This window comes from Petaurus breviceps, unplaced genomic scaffold, assembly GCF_028583685.1.
Source record: "Petaurus breviceps papuanus isolate PSGF00001 unplaced genomic scaffold, PetGlider_PUasm1.0 186, whole genome shotgun sequence".
NCBI classification, from domain to species: Eukaryota; Metazoa; Chordata; class Mammalia; order Diprotodontia; family Petauridae; genus Petaurus; species Petaurus breviceps.
The window spans coordinates 15829594-15845484 of NW_027185798.1; the positions used below are offsets into that span (position 1 = coordinate 15829594).

The following is a 15891-nucleotide window of genomic DNA, read 5'->3' on the forward strand; positions in this document are numbered from 1 at the left end:
GGAATGGCACTGGAGAGACCTTGGAGGATGCGTACACCCCATAAGCAACTCTGGTCTTTTAGCACATGGGGAATGATGTTTGCTTTGATCATCTGCAGCTGCAGGCCTGTAACCAGGGCTCATTAGAAGTCCTCAGTTGGCCCTGGGCTCTCTCTCATTGAACCTCTTCTTTCTTAGTTTCATTTGTCTTTTCCTCTGACTTCTTCCTGCTAGACTATGCTGATATAAGGAGAGAGGCCTCTGCCCCTTTCAACATCTGGCCTCAGGAAGATGAGCATCAGCACTGGCTCTTTCATTTTAGGCAAAGGAAGTTGGTGGGGTACGAGGAAGGTTGGAAGAGTGAGCCTGTCTGGGAATCTGGGAGCAGTCCATGGTGGTTTTGCAGCCAGCCTGGTATTAATGCCCAGGGACAGCTGAGAAGAGGACTTCTCTAGTTTCCAAGCTGCATCTGGATGTAAACACTGGATGAAGTCAGCTTCCTCTCCCCAGAGATTGGGGTGGAATAGTGGAGAGTGCACCCCTGTAGTGGCAGGGGAAATTTTATATGTCTGTTTGTGTTATATCTTCAAAGGAAATACTGTTTTAAGAAATTATATTAAATGAAACTGGGACGTTAATCGCTAGAGGATAACAATGGGAGGAACATGCCCAGAATGGGGCCCAAGCTGATGGTATTAAAGACAGACACCCAATCCTTCAGGGATAACCCTAGAGCCCTGAGTGAGAGCAGAGGCCACAGAGCATACTCACTACATGTGCCAGCTATGATTACTGTACCTATCCTGATTCAACATGGTCACCCTGGGTGCAGGCCAGAAAAAGCAGCAGGGAAAGCTATAAGCGACTCCCATCAGCTGCTTGAGGGCAGGGACTGTCTTTCTTCTTATTAATTATATCTCCAGCACTTAGCACACAGTAGGTGCTTACTGAATGTTTACTGGACTGGATTACAAACTCATTCACACAATGGGAATGTTGGCTAGAGAGGAGTTTCAGGTGTGTCTTGGGACGTCAGAAAAATGGTTTGGTTCAGATGGTTAGGTGGAATGGCAGGTGGAATGCTGGACTTGGGAGTTAGGAAAAGCCCAAGTTCAAATACTACCTAAGACATCTACTGGTGGTGTGACCTTGAGCAAGTCACTTCACCTCTCTGACTCAGTTTCTCCATCTATGAAATGAGAGAAATTGGCCTGGATGGTCTCTACCACCTCTTCCAGTTATACACATTTCATCTTATAGGACTAAGGATTCCTGCTTGATACTGGCCAACTCATGTTGATGGAAAGAGCCTTTGGCTGAGGGACACATTCTAGTCAAGATTCCAGCAGTGGCTAGCAGAGTGACCTTAGGGAAGCCACACAAGATTTCACCGGCATCCTGACGAGGAACAGAACACTGTTATAGGAGTTCCAGGAGCCACAAGACTTCCTAGGTTTTCCAGGGATCACACAGCATCATCAGAAACTCCCATCTTGGGAATGAAATCCTGGGATTCTGTATCAGTGTCCAGGAAAAGCACTGCTGTCTGTGGCTCCTGGAAACACCTGCTTTTTTTAACTCACCAGCTGAAGGAAGAGCATTTTCTAACCTGGACTGGACATGGCTGGTTTCCCCAGGCATGCCCTCCCTGCTTAGGAACTCAATGTGTGGGGAACAATGAGTGGGCTGTTGGCAGCTAACTTCCAAGGCCCAGTTCTTTTAGGTGTCTGAATTGTTTAATCGGGAGGTTGAATTAAATGTGTCTCTCACTTTGGAGAAGAGGTTAATTGACTTCCTAAATTTCAGGGTTGATGGAAAAGAGGCTATATTGTGTCATGGGTAAGAAAGCCACAGGGAACTAGGGTTGACAGATCCTTCAGTGGTTCCTTTGAGGTATCCTGAAATTGCAGCCCATCTCACCACTGACAAAGGACTTGGTGCTTCCCGAGAGCCCCTAAGACCATGATTCAAAGGCTAGCTAAGGATACCTTTCCCTTCTCCATGTACCTCATCTACGTAGAGTGCTTTATTGTTACAAACCACATTAGCGGACTTTTAAAAAATCCTGTTTAATCCTTGCAGAGATACTATGAAAGGGACAGGTGTGTGCAGGAAGTTTTGGTTTTGTCATTTTCCAAATGAGGAAACTGAGCCTCAGTCACTTAACCAGGTGAAGTGACTTGACTTTTTGCTCTGGATCTTGGAGGCAGCTGGGGTGTATTGGCAGGAGAAGACCGTTAGACGTGCAGTTCATAGATTTGGGTTCAACATTGAATAACTGGGCCAGTCACATCATCTCTGTCTCCTCCTCTGTACCACACGGATGCTTGTACTCTTTAAACTACTCACTTGTAGTGAGGAAAGCGCTTTGGGAGCCTCAGAAGTGCCACTGAAACGGGAGCTATGTCTGAGCCCTATGTTCAGCTGAACATGGGCTACGTATCTTGCCTCAACAAACTGACCTTGTTAGTTTTGAGAAAAACCCCAAAGACATTTGCTACTGGAAGAACACTGGAGGCAATGGGATGGGGAGCACACAGGAGGGGGGCAACTTGGCATGCTGGATAGAGTCAGAAAGATCTGAGTTCAAATTCCACCTCTGACATTTATCTGAGTCGCCATGCAAATCATCTCACCTCTCTGAGTCTTGATGTTCTCATCTGTAAAATGGGTACGATGATACCTTTGATATTTGACTTATTGGATTATTGTGAAGCTCAAACAAGATTGTGTATAAAGATTGCTTGGCAGGTCTTGAGGGGCTACTGTGTGTGTGTGTGTGTGTTAATTGTCACAACCTCATTAGCCTGTTATTGTTACCCAGGGTCACGTAGCCACTGAAGAAGGTGGTGAGGCTGGGCACCCTCTGGTACAGTCATGCGCCCTAAGAGCTGTGGATATGGAAGGGGATGATGGTAACTCAGATTTCTAGATGCAGGAAGCATCTTTCAATGAAAAGTCTGCAAAAGTGCCTGAATGATTGACCATCCTGCTGGTGCTTTGTAATGGGCAAAGCACTTTCCTCTCCCAACAACCCTGGGATGCAGGAGTATCAACAGAATTACCTCCATTTTAGAAATAAGAGAACTGAGGCTCCAAGAAGGTCCCTGAGCTTGTGAGTGGCAGGGCCAGGATTCAAACTCACGTCTGCTGGCTCCAAGTTCAGGGATCCAGGATTCAAAACAAACCCTGTGTGGGTGAACAGTAAGATAAGCTGAGTCCCTGGGCTTTGTTAGCTCAGGTTACATTACCAGATCGATGTGGTTCTCCTGGATATGCCTCAGGAGAAGGGCAGCCACGAGCTCTGTGTTCCACTGTGCATTTGGGTCATCTGGGAGATGTCTGAAAGAGAGAAGCACAGTCAGAATGAGGGGTCCCTCGGAAACCTCCTCTGCTAAGCTATTCTCATGCGTCATCGTGGTGAAGGTGGCTGGATCACCGCAGAATGCACCAGTCTAGGATAAGCTCTGGCAGATCCTACCAAGCTGGATAGCCTTTCAGCATGGCGGTCTGTAGGGCTTGTCTAAGAAGACCAGCTGACCCAACTTCAGTAAAGCTCAGTATCAGAAAGTTGGCCAACAGGAAGAGGGCCAGAGATTGGCCTTGTGTTATCACTGGTGCAGGGGACTCTCACATGAGGAAGCTCCTCCACCCGTGCAGGTCACCACCTTCCCTACACCTCTCATCCTTGAGGGCTGTTTAGAACATTGAGATGCTGAGTGATCAGCACAGGGCCAGGTAGCCAGTATACATCAGAGGCAAGACATGAACCAGGATCTTCCTGGCTGTGAGGCCAGCTGTCTATCCACTATACCACACAGGACAGTCTTTCCACACATTTGACAGGTGTCACCTTCCAGAAATTTCCTCTCTGTACAGAGCACAGAATGACTTGCCCACTGTATGTATCAGAGACAGGACTTGAACCCAGGTCTTCCTGGGTCCAAGACTGACTCTCTTTCCACTCTACCACACTGGCACTAATGTGGGGGGAGGTGGGGCACAGTAATTCTACTAGCATGGAGGGCTTAGGAGCTGTGGCAGTAAAGAGGGCGCTTCCACTGATGAGACCACAGATTACTAACACATTAAAGAAGGGTTCTCAGACCGGCCCTGGGAGAGACGCCACAGAATGGTAGGAAAAACAAGAAGATGAGGTCACGGGGCCATTGGCTTAGAGACTGAGAGGAGCACAGAGGTCTTCCTGCAGAATTGACACAGAGTGCCGACCAGAATCAAGGGGCTCTCATCTCAGGGTCTCTAGTTCCAAATTCAGCCTCTTCCTACTGCCCCCACACTCTGTCCCTTCCTAATAAAGAGGTGGAGAGGGATGAAACTCCCCAAGATCAGTATCTGATGGCGTCAGAACCAAAGATCAGACTTCTGTTTTCCAGGCTCCCATGTAATCCGGGGCTTCAGTGTGGGCTACATTTGATGAGATGTCCTCATGGAGGAGAGGCCCTTAATGCTGACTGGTGAAGGATGAGGGTATTTAGAGGCAGAGAAGAGTGGGGAGGTGATTTCAGGTAAGAGAAACAGCATGAGCAAAGCTTCTGTGGCTGTAATGAGCCTAGCATTTGGGGGACACCATGGGCCAGTGGAGGGCTCTCCTAGTCCCAGTTTTTTTCCTTGCCGTCAGGAGCCATCATCACCATTGTCTTTGAAAGAGTGATGCAGTAAGTGGAGGCTCCAGAAGACAGGTCTCCACTTTGGCTTGGCAACTGTTTGGCTATGGGGGATGATGACAGAGAGAAAAGAATTAACAATCACTGAGGTTATGAATTATAGTGAGGCTAGTGCCGACCCAAGTTTGAGAGGGCCGGTGGGGTTACGGGGAGAGATGATCGGCACCAATTCCTCAGCGTTGAAGGGCCATCTAAGCGGAGCTGTCCAGCAGGCAACCAGACATATGGAACTAGAGTGCCATACTGAGATGAGGGTTGGCCATAGACATTTGAGAGTTGTCTGTATAGAGGTGATGACTGAATCTATGAAGGCTGATAAGATCCCCAAGGAAGAGAAAGAGAAAAGGTCATAGTCCTAAACCTGAAGGACTCCTCTACTCAGGGACTGGGAGACAGATGATAAACTTTTTTTTTTGAAGGGGAAGGCAAGGCAATTGGGGTTAAGTGACTTGTCCAAGGTCACACAGCTAGCAAATGTTAAGTGTCTGAGGTTAGATTTGAACTCAGGTCCTCCTAACTCTAGGAGTTAGGATCAGTGCTCTATTTACTACACCACCTAGCTGCCCCCAGATGGTAAACTATTTTTTTTTTTGCTTTTTGGATAGCAATTGGGGTTAAGTAACTTGCCCAAGATCACACGGCTAGTGTGTGTGTGTGTGTGTGTGTGTGTGTGTGTGAAATGTCTGAGGTCGGATCCAAACTCAGGTCCTCCTGACTCCAGGGCAGGCGCTCTACTCACTGCGCCACCTAGCTGCCCCAAGATGATAAACTTTTAAAGAAGACTTAAAATGAGTGCACAAACAGGTAGGAAGAGAGCCAAGGGAGAACAGTGTCAAGGAAGCCCAGGGACAGGAGAAAATGTGGGAGGAAGGGCTGGTTAACAGTGTCTAAGATGGCAGGGGTCAGAGTATATAGACGAAGAAACAGCCACTGGATGTAGAAGTTAGTGCCTCATTGGTAATATGGAAGAGGGCCATTTCCATCTAGGGTTGGAAGCCTAACAGTAAGGAGTTAAGAAGGTGGGTGGTAAGAAATTGGGAGAAGTAGGAATAGGTGATTAATTCTGGGAACTTGGGGACAAAAGGGGAGAGAGAAATAACTTGAGGGATGGCAGTTCAAGGGAGAATTTTTTTTTTAGGGATGGGAGATATTTGGGCTGGTTTGTAGGCTGCAGAGAAGGTACCAACAGAAATGGAAAGACTGAAACTAAGGGAAAGGGAAGGAAGTACTGAAGACAGCAGATAAAGAGGACAGAGGAGTTCACCTGCACAAGCACCACTTCTCCCCCGAGCCTGGAGCAAAGGTGAACGAGGAAGGCAAAGTGATGGGAGAGTTCTGAGGCATTCAGAAAGGAAGAAGAGGGAGCTCATGATGGATGGTTTTGATATGGCTGGTAAAGTAGGAGGTGAAGGTCATCTACTGGAAGAAAGGGAATATAGGGGGTGGCTAGGTGGCACAGTGAATAGAGCACTGACTCTGGAGTCAGGAGGACCTGAGTTCAAATCTGGCCTCAGACACTTAACACTTACTAGTCGTGTGACCTTGGGCAAGTCACTTAACCCCAATTACCCTACCTTCCCCCCTCCAAAAAAAAACGAGAAAGGGAATAGAGAAGGGATGATGCAGGGGGAATGAGGAGAAAGGAGATTTGGAAGAGAGAGGTGCATTTCATTCTTTTCTGTCCTGCCCATTCTCCCTAGGTGTGTTTGTCTCCCTCCTCACTCTTCTGCTGATCTTCATCTTCCTCCTCTTCTAACAAAATGATCCTTGAGATCCTTCTACATTACCCTCCCCACCTGTCTGTCCTCTCTTTTTCCTTCCACTTCCCCTCATTACCCTCAACGCATGATTAAAATATACTGTGACATGATCGCTGACTTTATTCAATCAAATCTTCCTCTCCTCGTTCTTAATTTTCAAACTGGATGACTTTAGTCTTTTCACAATATCCCAGGACTTGGTGCTGGAGGGGAGCTTTAGAGATGACCTGCCCCCACACCCTCATGGCAGGAGGTGGGAAGCAGCTGGCCTGATATCTCAGGTAAGAAGAGCAGAGCCAAGTTTTGAGGCCGTGTCCAGACTGGAAATACACCATGCTGCCTTCCCTCTCATTGCCAATCTTTCCCTCCAAAAAAAAGTGTGCCATAACTGAATGAAATTGCTTTTGACTCTCTTGTGGTGTCTGAAGCATTTTTCTACGTTAGTGGCCTCCAGCCACAAAAAGGTCTCCACCAAAAGCAGGATTTCCCTAGGGAAGTTTAGAGTGGAGTTCATCCATCACTCTGTCTCCCCTCCCCAGACTGGAGGGCTGTTCTCTTGGACTTGTTATGGCTTGGCCTGAGCCCCCAGAGGTGGCTGCTCTGTTTGGCTATTTCCAACACCAGCAACACTTTCTCTGCTGAAGATCTGGCTGGTCTTTTTCACACAGATGGTCTCTCTGGCCAACAACCAGTAGAGTTTAGAAAGACAGACAGTTCAACAGGGAACAGAAAGTGGTTCTGGTGGAACAGGGACACCAAAGACGAAGGCTTCTGCCACAGGGTCACTGGCATGGGAGCCAGGAGATCTGACTGACAGGGTTAGCTTCCTTCCTGGCTGAAAGCTCCTGGGCAAGTCATTGTCCCAGTCCCACAGGGCCTCATTTTTCTCTGCTGTAAGATGAGGGGGTGGGACTAGATGATTTTACTCTGAGGCATCTGTTCTCTCTCTGGCTCTTTCCGAACTGTGAGATGTAAGCAACTCAATAGATTAGACTGAAGATCTGGTGAGAAAGACAAAAAATGATCTTTTCCCATAAGAAGCTGATCTTCCACTGGGGTGGGCCTTGAGGAAGAAAGTAACACATATATAGATATGTAAATATAAACTCTGTGGAGCCAGGTAGATCGAGATCCCAAAGCAGATCCCCCTGATCAGTTCCTGACCATGTCCTCCCACAAGCTCACCCCCGCATGTTCACCCAATATGGTTGTCTTCCTTTCTGTCTCCTGACCTTGTGAGGTTACCAGCACAACTCAGACTGTCCACCTAGGAACCTGCATCCTCCCCACATGACCAGGTGTCTTCTTTGCTTTTACAAAATTTCTCTGTTGATGTCCCTTTCAGCAGTCCTTACTCAAAGTTCCTCCCTGGGGCTCCCTTTCAGCCTGCTCACACCCACCATGCATCTTTCCTTTGCCTTTGGTGTGATGATCATTTTGAATTCTTCAGAGACTATAATGTTCTATGTGACTCACAGTCATAGGATACTGATGGGCTATTGGCTTTGAAAATATGGACCTTTGTTCCTGGAAGAGTCTGAAGTCATTCAAAGAGCTTTGATATCTTTGTGGTGGTTATTCGTCCTTCATTTTCAAAAAGGACCAGTGACATCATGGGGTGATGACTTGACTTGCAAATGAAATAGATTTAAGTGAGGCAGAATTGCACAAAGGCCTCAGCCTCACTCTCTCCCCCAGAGTCCTCCAAGTCCAGTGGCAGGAGAAGGCACGAAGACTGGTGATGTGACCCAGGAAGCAGCGGATGACTTTGGCACCTTCAATTCCACAGTGTAGCCTCCTAATGAAAGCCCAAACAGCTTCCCTCCCCACTGTGCTCCACTTCCTTATCGGGCAGTGATTTCAAAGAGCTCTACAATTTTCTAAAGGCAATCCAGACTGTTTTCCTCTTGCTGGGATCAACTCATTATCCATCTGTTACTATCAGTCCCGAGTTCTAATGAACAAATTCTATATAGGTCATTCATCTAAGTTCATGTCATGACCTGAGCAATATCTATTTTTCATCCACTTGATTTTTTCCTGTGTGGATGGTTAAGCCAAAATCTCTCGAATGACTGTGAATGTCTTCCAGGAGGTTCTTCAGGATTTCACGGCTTGATAAGTAATATCACCTACAAAGAATAAGATTAGGAAGAGCTTACTGTCCACCATGAGGAATTACTTGTCAACTTGGACTTTGCAGCGGATTTGCTTTGTGAGAGTGGCAAAATCCTTTCAGTGAGCATACCTCCATCTCATACCTCTCCTGATGTTTATGATGAAAAGATCATCTAATAAAGTTATCTCAATGATCATATCCTTCTAGGATGTGGGACACGTTTGTTGAATGAATGGGAGACAGCTTGTTAAAAAAGACTTCAGGGTTGTGTTTTGTTTTTATGAATCAAATGCTTTTTTATAACCAACAGGCATGGTGAGATCTTTTATTCTCTCCTTCTTCCAATCAGTTTTGTGTTGGTACAGATGTGTTCTGCTGGAGCATGCCATAACATACAACACACACATTATAGAAAAAGACTAGAAATATGTATACATACATGCACACATAAGCATATATGCATATATACATGTGTGTATATTATATGTGTGCATATATATAATATACACACATGATATGATAGTGGGAAGGGAAAAGAGAAGAGAGATAGGAGGTGGCTTGGGGCAGAGCAGGTTTTAACTAGTTTGCACAGATAAAGGTCACTCTAGTTCAGTGGAAATCAACCATTTCAGAAACCCTTGTAAACCAAGTCCCCCTAAGGGAGAAGGGGAAAATTAACTACCCACATGCTTGAAAGCAAGAATGTTGAGTCATGAAAGCATAGCTAGGTAATTTTCCACTAAAAAAGAAAGGGGGTGGGGTAGGATCCTGTAGGCAACAACTGTTTTGCAATGGGAGAAGATTTGATCAACACAACCTTCTATAATAACTGTTTCTTGTGTGTAGAATATGAAGTTCAAAAGTAATTAAAGCTTAAAGGGCTCTAATTGGCCCCTCTCCTTCAAGTCCCTTCCCCCTCCAATCTAGCTTTCACACAGTTACCAAACTGACATTCCTAACACACAGATATGATCAGGTCACTCCACTGCTCCTAAATCTTCCATGGCTCCCTACTATCTCTAGGATAAAATACAAAATCCTCAGCCTGACACTTGTAGCCTACTCACTTTTCCAGTCTTATTTCCTATTAACCAGTGAACATTCTGTTCTAATCCTGGCTATGATTCCCTGCACCAAACAGTCCAGCCGGCACACCTGTGCCTTTGGACTGGTGGTCTCCTCTGCCTAGAAGGTATTCCCTCTTTACCTCTGTCTCTTAGTAAGTCAGTCAACAAGCATTTATTAAGTGTGTGCTAAGGGCAGTGGACACAAAGAAAGACGGAACCACAGGCTCTCTGACTCCTTCAGAGCACAGCCAGTGGCCTCCCCTGCAGCCCACCTCTTCAGATGCTCCCTTGTGGTGGCTGGCAGGTTTCTCTTTTGACGTTATTCTGGATAACTTCACATTTGCTTACATGTACATATTATTCTGACCCTAGAAGAATGTAAGCTCCTTGAAGGCAGGGACAGTTTCTGTTGGTGTTTGTCCTGGTTCTCCAACACCTGGCACGGAGCTTTGCACATAGTAGGCACTTAATAAATGTTGGTGGAATTTGTGTGGCAAGAGGCTTGAGAAGTAATCACAAAAATGAGAAATCACAGGCCATGTTTATGTAGCACTTCAAGGCTTACAAAGCACCTTCCCCACAAAATGACTCTGAAAGGTCTAATTGTCCCCATTTTACAGATAAGGGAACTTGGGGCAGAGAAAGCGAGCTGTTCCAGGTGTATGGATCATCTCCCTGGCTCCTTTAAAAGGAGAACCTTGGCCCTGACTTCTGGAGCCTCCACAGAACTTGGCACAGTGCACAGTAAATATCAGCTCTCAGCAAAGACTCCAAATAGAGTTGCAGGATGCAGATGCAGGATCAGAGTTCTAAGGCACTGTGGACACAAGAGATGGGGAGGGATGCTGTGAAACAAGACTGTATCATGAACAAGAGGGCCTCCAGAAATAACCTCAGTGATCTGCCTCAAGTCAAAGGCGGCATCCCTGCAGCTGAGCAGGCTGGAAATGGCTTCACCAAAGGACTTTCCAGGCATGCATGCATGCATCCATCTATCCATCCTCTTGGCAGTCTTGAAAGGTGAAGTGATTATTGTGAGACCCATTTCCCCTTCTGATAAGTGTGGGGTTGGATCAGGTAGCCTCTAATCTCCCTTCCAGCTCAGACATTCAAGAAGAGGGATGGGAATGTGGTCTCTTGTGTGGCTTTCACTGTTCACACATCTGGACTGAGGCAATCCCTTTCTGGAGCGGCCCTGCTGGGGTCCTTTCCTGCCATCTATCACCCTACATGGAGGAAACCATACCTGGGGTATCACCAAAACTACTAAGTTGTGTCTATAATGAACGAAGAACTCAGTCTTTGGTTTCTGGATTTACTTGTAAAGCCCCAGTGAGAAATTCCCAGAGAAAGAAGTCCCAAGATCTCAATTACAGACCACCCAGCCCACTCCACATACTCTACTATTGTCCAAAAGCAGTCATCCAGCTTTGGCTTAAAAGGCTCTGGGGAGGGGGAACCCATCACTCCCAAAGGCAGCCCAACTTGGATTTGTCTCTTTGCAACTTGTACCCTATTATTCCTACTGCTGCCCTCTGGGACCAACCAGGACAAGTTCTCAACTCCTCCTCTGCCTGACCTCAAAGCTCTTTACCACCCAGGTTGCCCTTCTCTGGATACTCTCCAGCTTAGTGTCCTTCCTAAAACATGGCTCCAGGAACTGAGCACAAGTGTAGTCTAACCAGGTGTCTTGGGCAAGTCATGTCAACTCCCTGGGCCTTCATTTTTCCTCATCTGTAAAATGAGAGAGTAGGACTAGATAGCCCCCCAGGTCCCTTCCTGCTCTAAACTCTGATCTCTTAATCCAAAGACCTCCTCGCCCTGTGATGCTCTTCCTCTCCTGGTGTGGCCTAATATCGAATTAGTTTTCTTGGCTGACACATCACAGGGTTGACTAAGATTAGGCCAATGAAAATCCCCAGATCATTATAAAAGGGAAAATACCCAAACAGGCCAAACGAGATCATGTTATTATCAATATATAACCTACTCTGGTCTGGCTCATCTCCTCCCCCCTCCCAGCCTTATTTACTTTTGCCACCTTGGCTTAGGGCGTGTTTTGTTTTTCACCTGAAATCCTCCACCCCATCTAAATCCCACTCACTCTTGCAGGCTCAGTTTAAGTCCCAGCTCCTACCCAAAGCTTTCCCTGAGCATGCCTGTCTGCACTCTAAACAGTCTGAACCCACACCAGAAAGCATTTTCTGGATGTTTTGCATGGGACATCACTCAGTTTCTCTTTCCTTCTTTTTGTTGTCATTCAGTCATGGCCAATTCTTCATGACCCCATTTGGGGTTTTCTGGATACTGGATACTGGAGTGGTTTGCCATTTCCTTCTCTGGCTCATTTTTACAGATGAGTAAATTGAGGCAAATGGGGTTAAGTGACTTGCCCAGGGTCATACAATTAGTGAAGTTAAGTGTCTGAGGAAGGATTTGAACTCAGGTTTTTGTGACTCCAGGCCTGCCACTCTATCTGCTGCACCACCTGGCTGACAGAAGGTGTTTAATAACAGTATGATTTGGGCTGCTAACCAGATTCTAGCTACTCTTTATTTCTGATTGGGGGATTGGGAATGGAATGCAGTTCTAATGGGACAGGGAGAGAGCAAAAATCTTGTGAACTCTTAGGATGTCATTCTGCCATGTTTGAGGGCCAAGATGTGGCTGATATCAGGACTGGGAGTGGGGCCAGGGATGCTGCCAGAAACCGGGCAAAGAACAGGAGGGAGGGTGTTGTATTGGGATAGGCCCTCAATAATTGCCTGTTGAACTTAACTCAAATGAGCATGTGTGGAATGTTGGTCAAACACCAAAGGTAGCTGACTACTCCCAAGAATAATACAAAGGCTTGGTTCCAGCTCAGCCAGCCAAATTGCCAGATAACAACATCTTGAATTAAAGCACAGAGTTGAAGCACACCTGGCCTGGAGGGAGAGGGGCCACAGGTGGGCTGGAGGGAGATACTGGATGGGGCAAGGGCATGGTTAAGGTCCAGGATCTTAACTCCATTCAGGATAAAATCCATCCAAGGGTGTGCTTGCCCTAAAGCCATCTTCGTTGTAGGTGGGGCCACTGCTGGAATGATGGAGCCAGATCAGACACGGAATGGAGATAAAGATGAATGGGGGCGGCCAGGTAGCACAGCGAGTAAGAGCACTGGCTCCACTGTTGGGATGACTTGTGGATCGAATCTGGGCCCAGACACTTAGCACCACACCCAGAAATAACTGGCCATGTAATCTTGAGCAAGTTACTTAACCCTGATTGCTTAAAAAAAAAAAAAAAAGATGAATGCAGGCATTCTGGATCTGAAAGCTCAAGCCTTAGTCAGTCCAGCTTTCTGGAGGGCAGATAACAGAGGGAGCTATGGGTTGGGATAGAGGCCTGAAAATTAGCACATTCTCTTGAGAAGACTGGAACTCCTCCTAGGAGATGTTCAGCTCCTCTGGCCCACACCCTCAGCGTCCCTCTTCAAACTGCCAATCACTGTGATGAATTGGGAAATAAATCATGGACTAAGGGGGGTTGGAGGGGTCAAACTGCCAAGGGGGGATGGTAGTAGTGGGGAGATGAGCGTGAAATGGAGAGAGAATGGGGGAAAGACCCAAAGGTGACAATAGTTAGATCCTTCCAGCTGAGGAACCACACACAAAAGCATTAGCACCATCTTGGAAACGGAATATATGAAAATAATAGCCTGGTATTCACTTAGAAAGTTACCACACAAAATAAAATAAAGCAAGAAAAGAATGAGAAAAAAGCCAAGCATCAGCAAGCTTAAGTAGGCTCTCTCTTCACACACACACACACACACACACACACACACACACACACAAATATACACAGAGCATTACTTACAATGGGGAAATCATAGAAGCTTTCCCAATAAATACGGGAATAAAGTAAGGATGATCCCTTTTTCCACTGTTATTTGATATGTTTCTAGAAATTCTAGCCAAAGCAAACAAAAAAAAGAAATTAAATACATAAATATAGGAAAAGAGGAGACAAAATTATCTCTATTTGCTGATAAGGCTTATTTGGAAGATCCAGAGTGAATCAGCAAATAAACCAATTAGGATAATTAATAGTTTTAGTAAAGTGGCAGGATATAAAACAAATAGACACATTCACATACACACACACAAAACCCAACAGAATTTCTATATAATAATAATAATATATAGGAGGAAATAATAAAAAGAGAATTTCACTCAAAATAACTGTGAAATTGTATAAAATATACTAGGAACAGAAGTGATTACAACCTATCAAGGAATAGCCAAGACATATAACGCAATTTTAAAATCCTTAAAAAGAGAGAGAAAAACTTAAAGTAATATGATAAAGCTTATCATATTATTTAAATTAATTTATAAATTTGTTGCTATAACAACCAAATTATGATGGTGGTATACTTTATGGAGCTAGACAAATTAATAACAAAATTCATTTGGAAGAACAAAAGGTCAACTAAAAAAAAGGATGAACTAAGAAATAATGCTTCCTGACATATTGCAAAGCAATAATCATCAAGCCTATTTGGTACTAGTTAAAAATAGAAAGTGAATTGGTAGAATGAATTATATAAGAGAAGTAAAAAACAATCAAACTCGATAACCCAGTGTTCAATAAACCTTAAAACACAAATTTCTTAGGGAAAGAAAAACAACTGCTAAGAAAACTGGAAAGCAGTTTCTTTGGCAGAAATTATGTTTAGATCACTATTAGAGGTCATACCATGAAAACAATTAGGAGATAACCAAATTAGGTATCTTTCATAGCTATGACTACGGGAAAAGTTCTTAATGAAACTAGGAACTGAAATGGTCACAAAAAAATCTCGGGTAATTTATATCACATGAAATTAAAAAGTTTTTGCAGAAACAAAATCAATGCATCTAGGATAAAAAGGGAAGCTTTCAATGGGGGGAGGGGAAGAACCTTTGAATCAAGTATCTCAGGAAAAGTTCTCATATTCATTAGTTTATGTATATCAAATATTTGTACTACGTATTTATCTACTAATGGAAGAATATAAATAAGACTAAGAAAGGCATGGAATTGGAAGCTATTAACTATCATGTAAAAGATAGTTTCAAATCTCTAAGTGGAAGGCAAATCAAAACAACCCCAAGGTTTTATCTCACACCCAGAAGATGGTAACAGTGAAGACTGGAGGTGCTGTGGGAAGCCAGTATTGGTAAAGCTTTGAATAGGTCCAACAATATTCTGTAAAAGAATATTAAAATATGAAAAAAGAATATCAAAAAGTGAACAAAATTTCCACATACTTTGACCCACTGCTAGTCATATAACCCAAAGAGGTCAGTCAGAACAAAAGGCCTAATATACACCCAAATATTCATAGCGGCATTTTGTAGGGTAGCAAAGAACTGGGGAAAAAATGAGTGTGCCTATCAATGGCGACTGGATAAACAAACTGTGGACCATGAGTGTAATATAATGTTATTATATCATAAGAAATTACAAATATGAAGATACAGAGATGGATGGGGAGACACACAGACTGATGCAGAGGGAACTAAACAGAACTGGGAATATTGCATGAGACTACAACAATATAAATGGAAAGACCAAAAACTTGAAACAAAACATTGTTGTAATTATAATGATCAAGCCCAGCGCCAGAGAAGAGATGAGAAAATGCATCTCCCTCCCTTCTTTGTAGAGGTGGGGGACTGTGGGTATGGAACACTGCACATATTGTTAAATTCAGTTGATCTGTTGGTTAGTGTTGCTTAAATGCTTTTTTCTTCTTTGCTACAGGAATGATTCACAGGGTAGGGGAATACGGAGGGGTATATTTGATGAAATATGATGATGAAGATGATATAAATATAAAAAATAACAATAAAAGTTTTAAATAAAATCAGCAGAGGAGAAGCAGAAAAAAAAAGATCCCAGAAAGGCTAAATATGTATTTTAACATTTTATGGTGACATTTTACATTTACTCTGAATGAAAATTATATGCATATGTATCTCATTTATTGCAATACAAAATCCTCATTTTCTTTTTTAAAATTACCTAATACCAACTGAGTTGGAAATGGAAACTTCCATTTGCCTTACTCACACAAAGTATCACTTCTATATTATTGGAATCAGTATGGTAGAGTAGGAAGAGCCTAATCAGTCAAAAAGCATTTATTAAGTGCCTATTGTGTCTGGCTCTGTGCTAAGTGGTGGTGTGCCTACTGTGTGTCATGCTCTGTGCTAAGTGGTGGTGTGCCTACTGTGTGTCCGGCTCTGTGC

The 15891-nt window shown here is 44.4% G+C and overlaps 1 protein-coding gene across 1 annotated transcript in view; it reads right to left on the reverse strand.

The window, feature by feature from the left end:
- The window catches only part of PIGL (phosphatidylinositol glycan anchor biosynthesis class L), a 144139-nt gene that overhangs the window by 34288 nt on the left and 93960 nt on the right, over positions 1-15891 (reverse strand). Inside the window, exon 3 of the mRNA XM_069089597.1 lies at positions 3231-3321. Coding sequence (XP_068945698.1) covers positions 3231-3321 — 91 coding nt within the window. The remainder of the gene's footprint in view (positions 1-3230; positions 3322-15891) is intronic.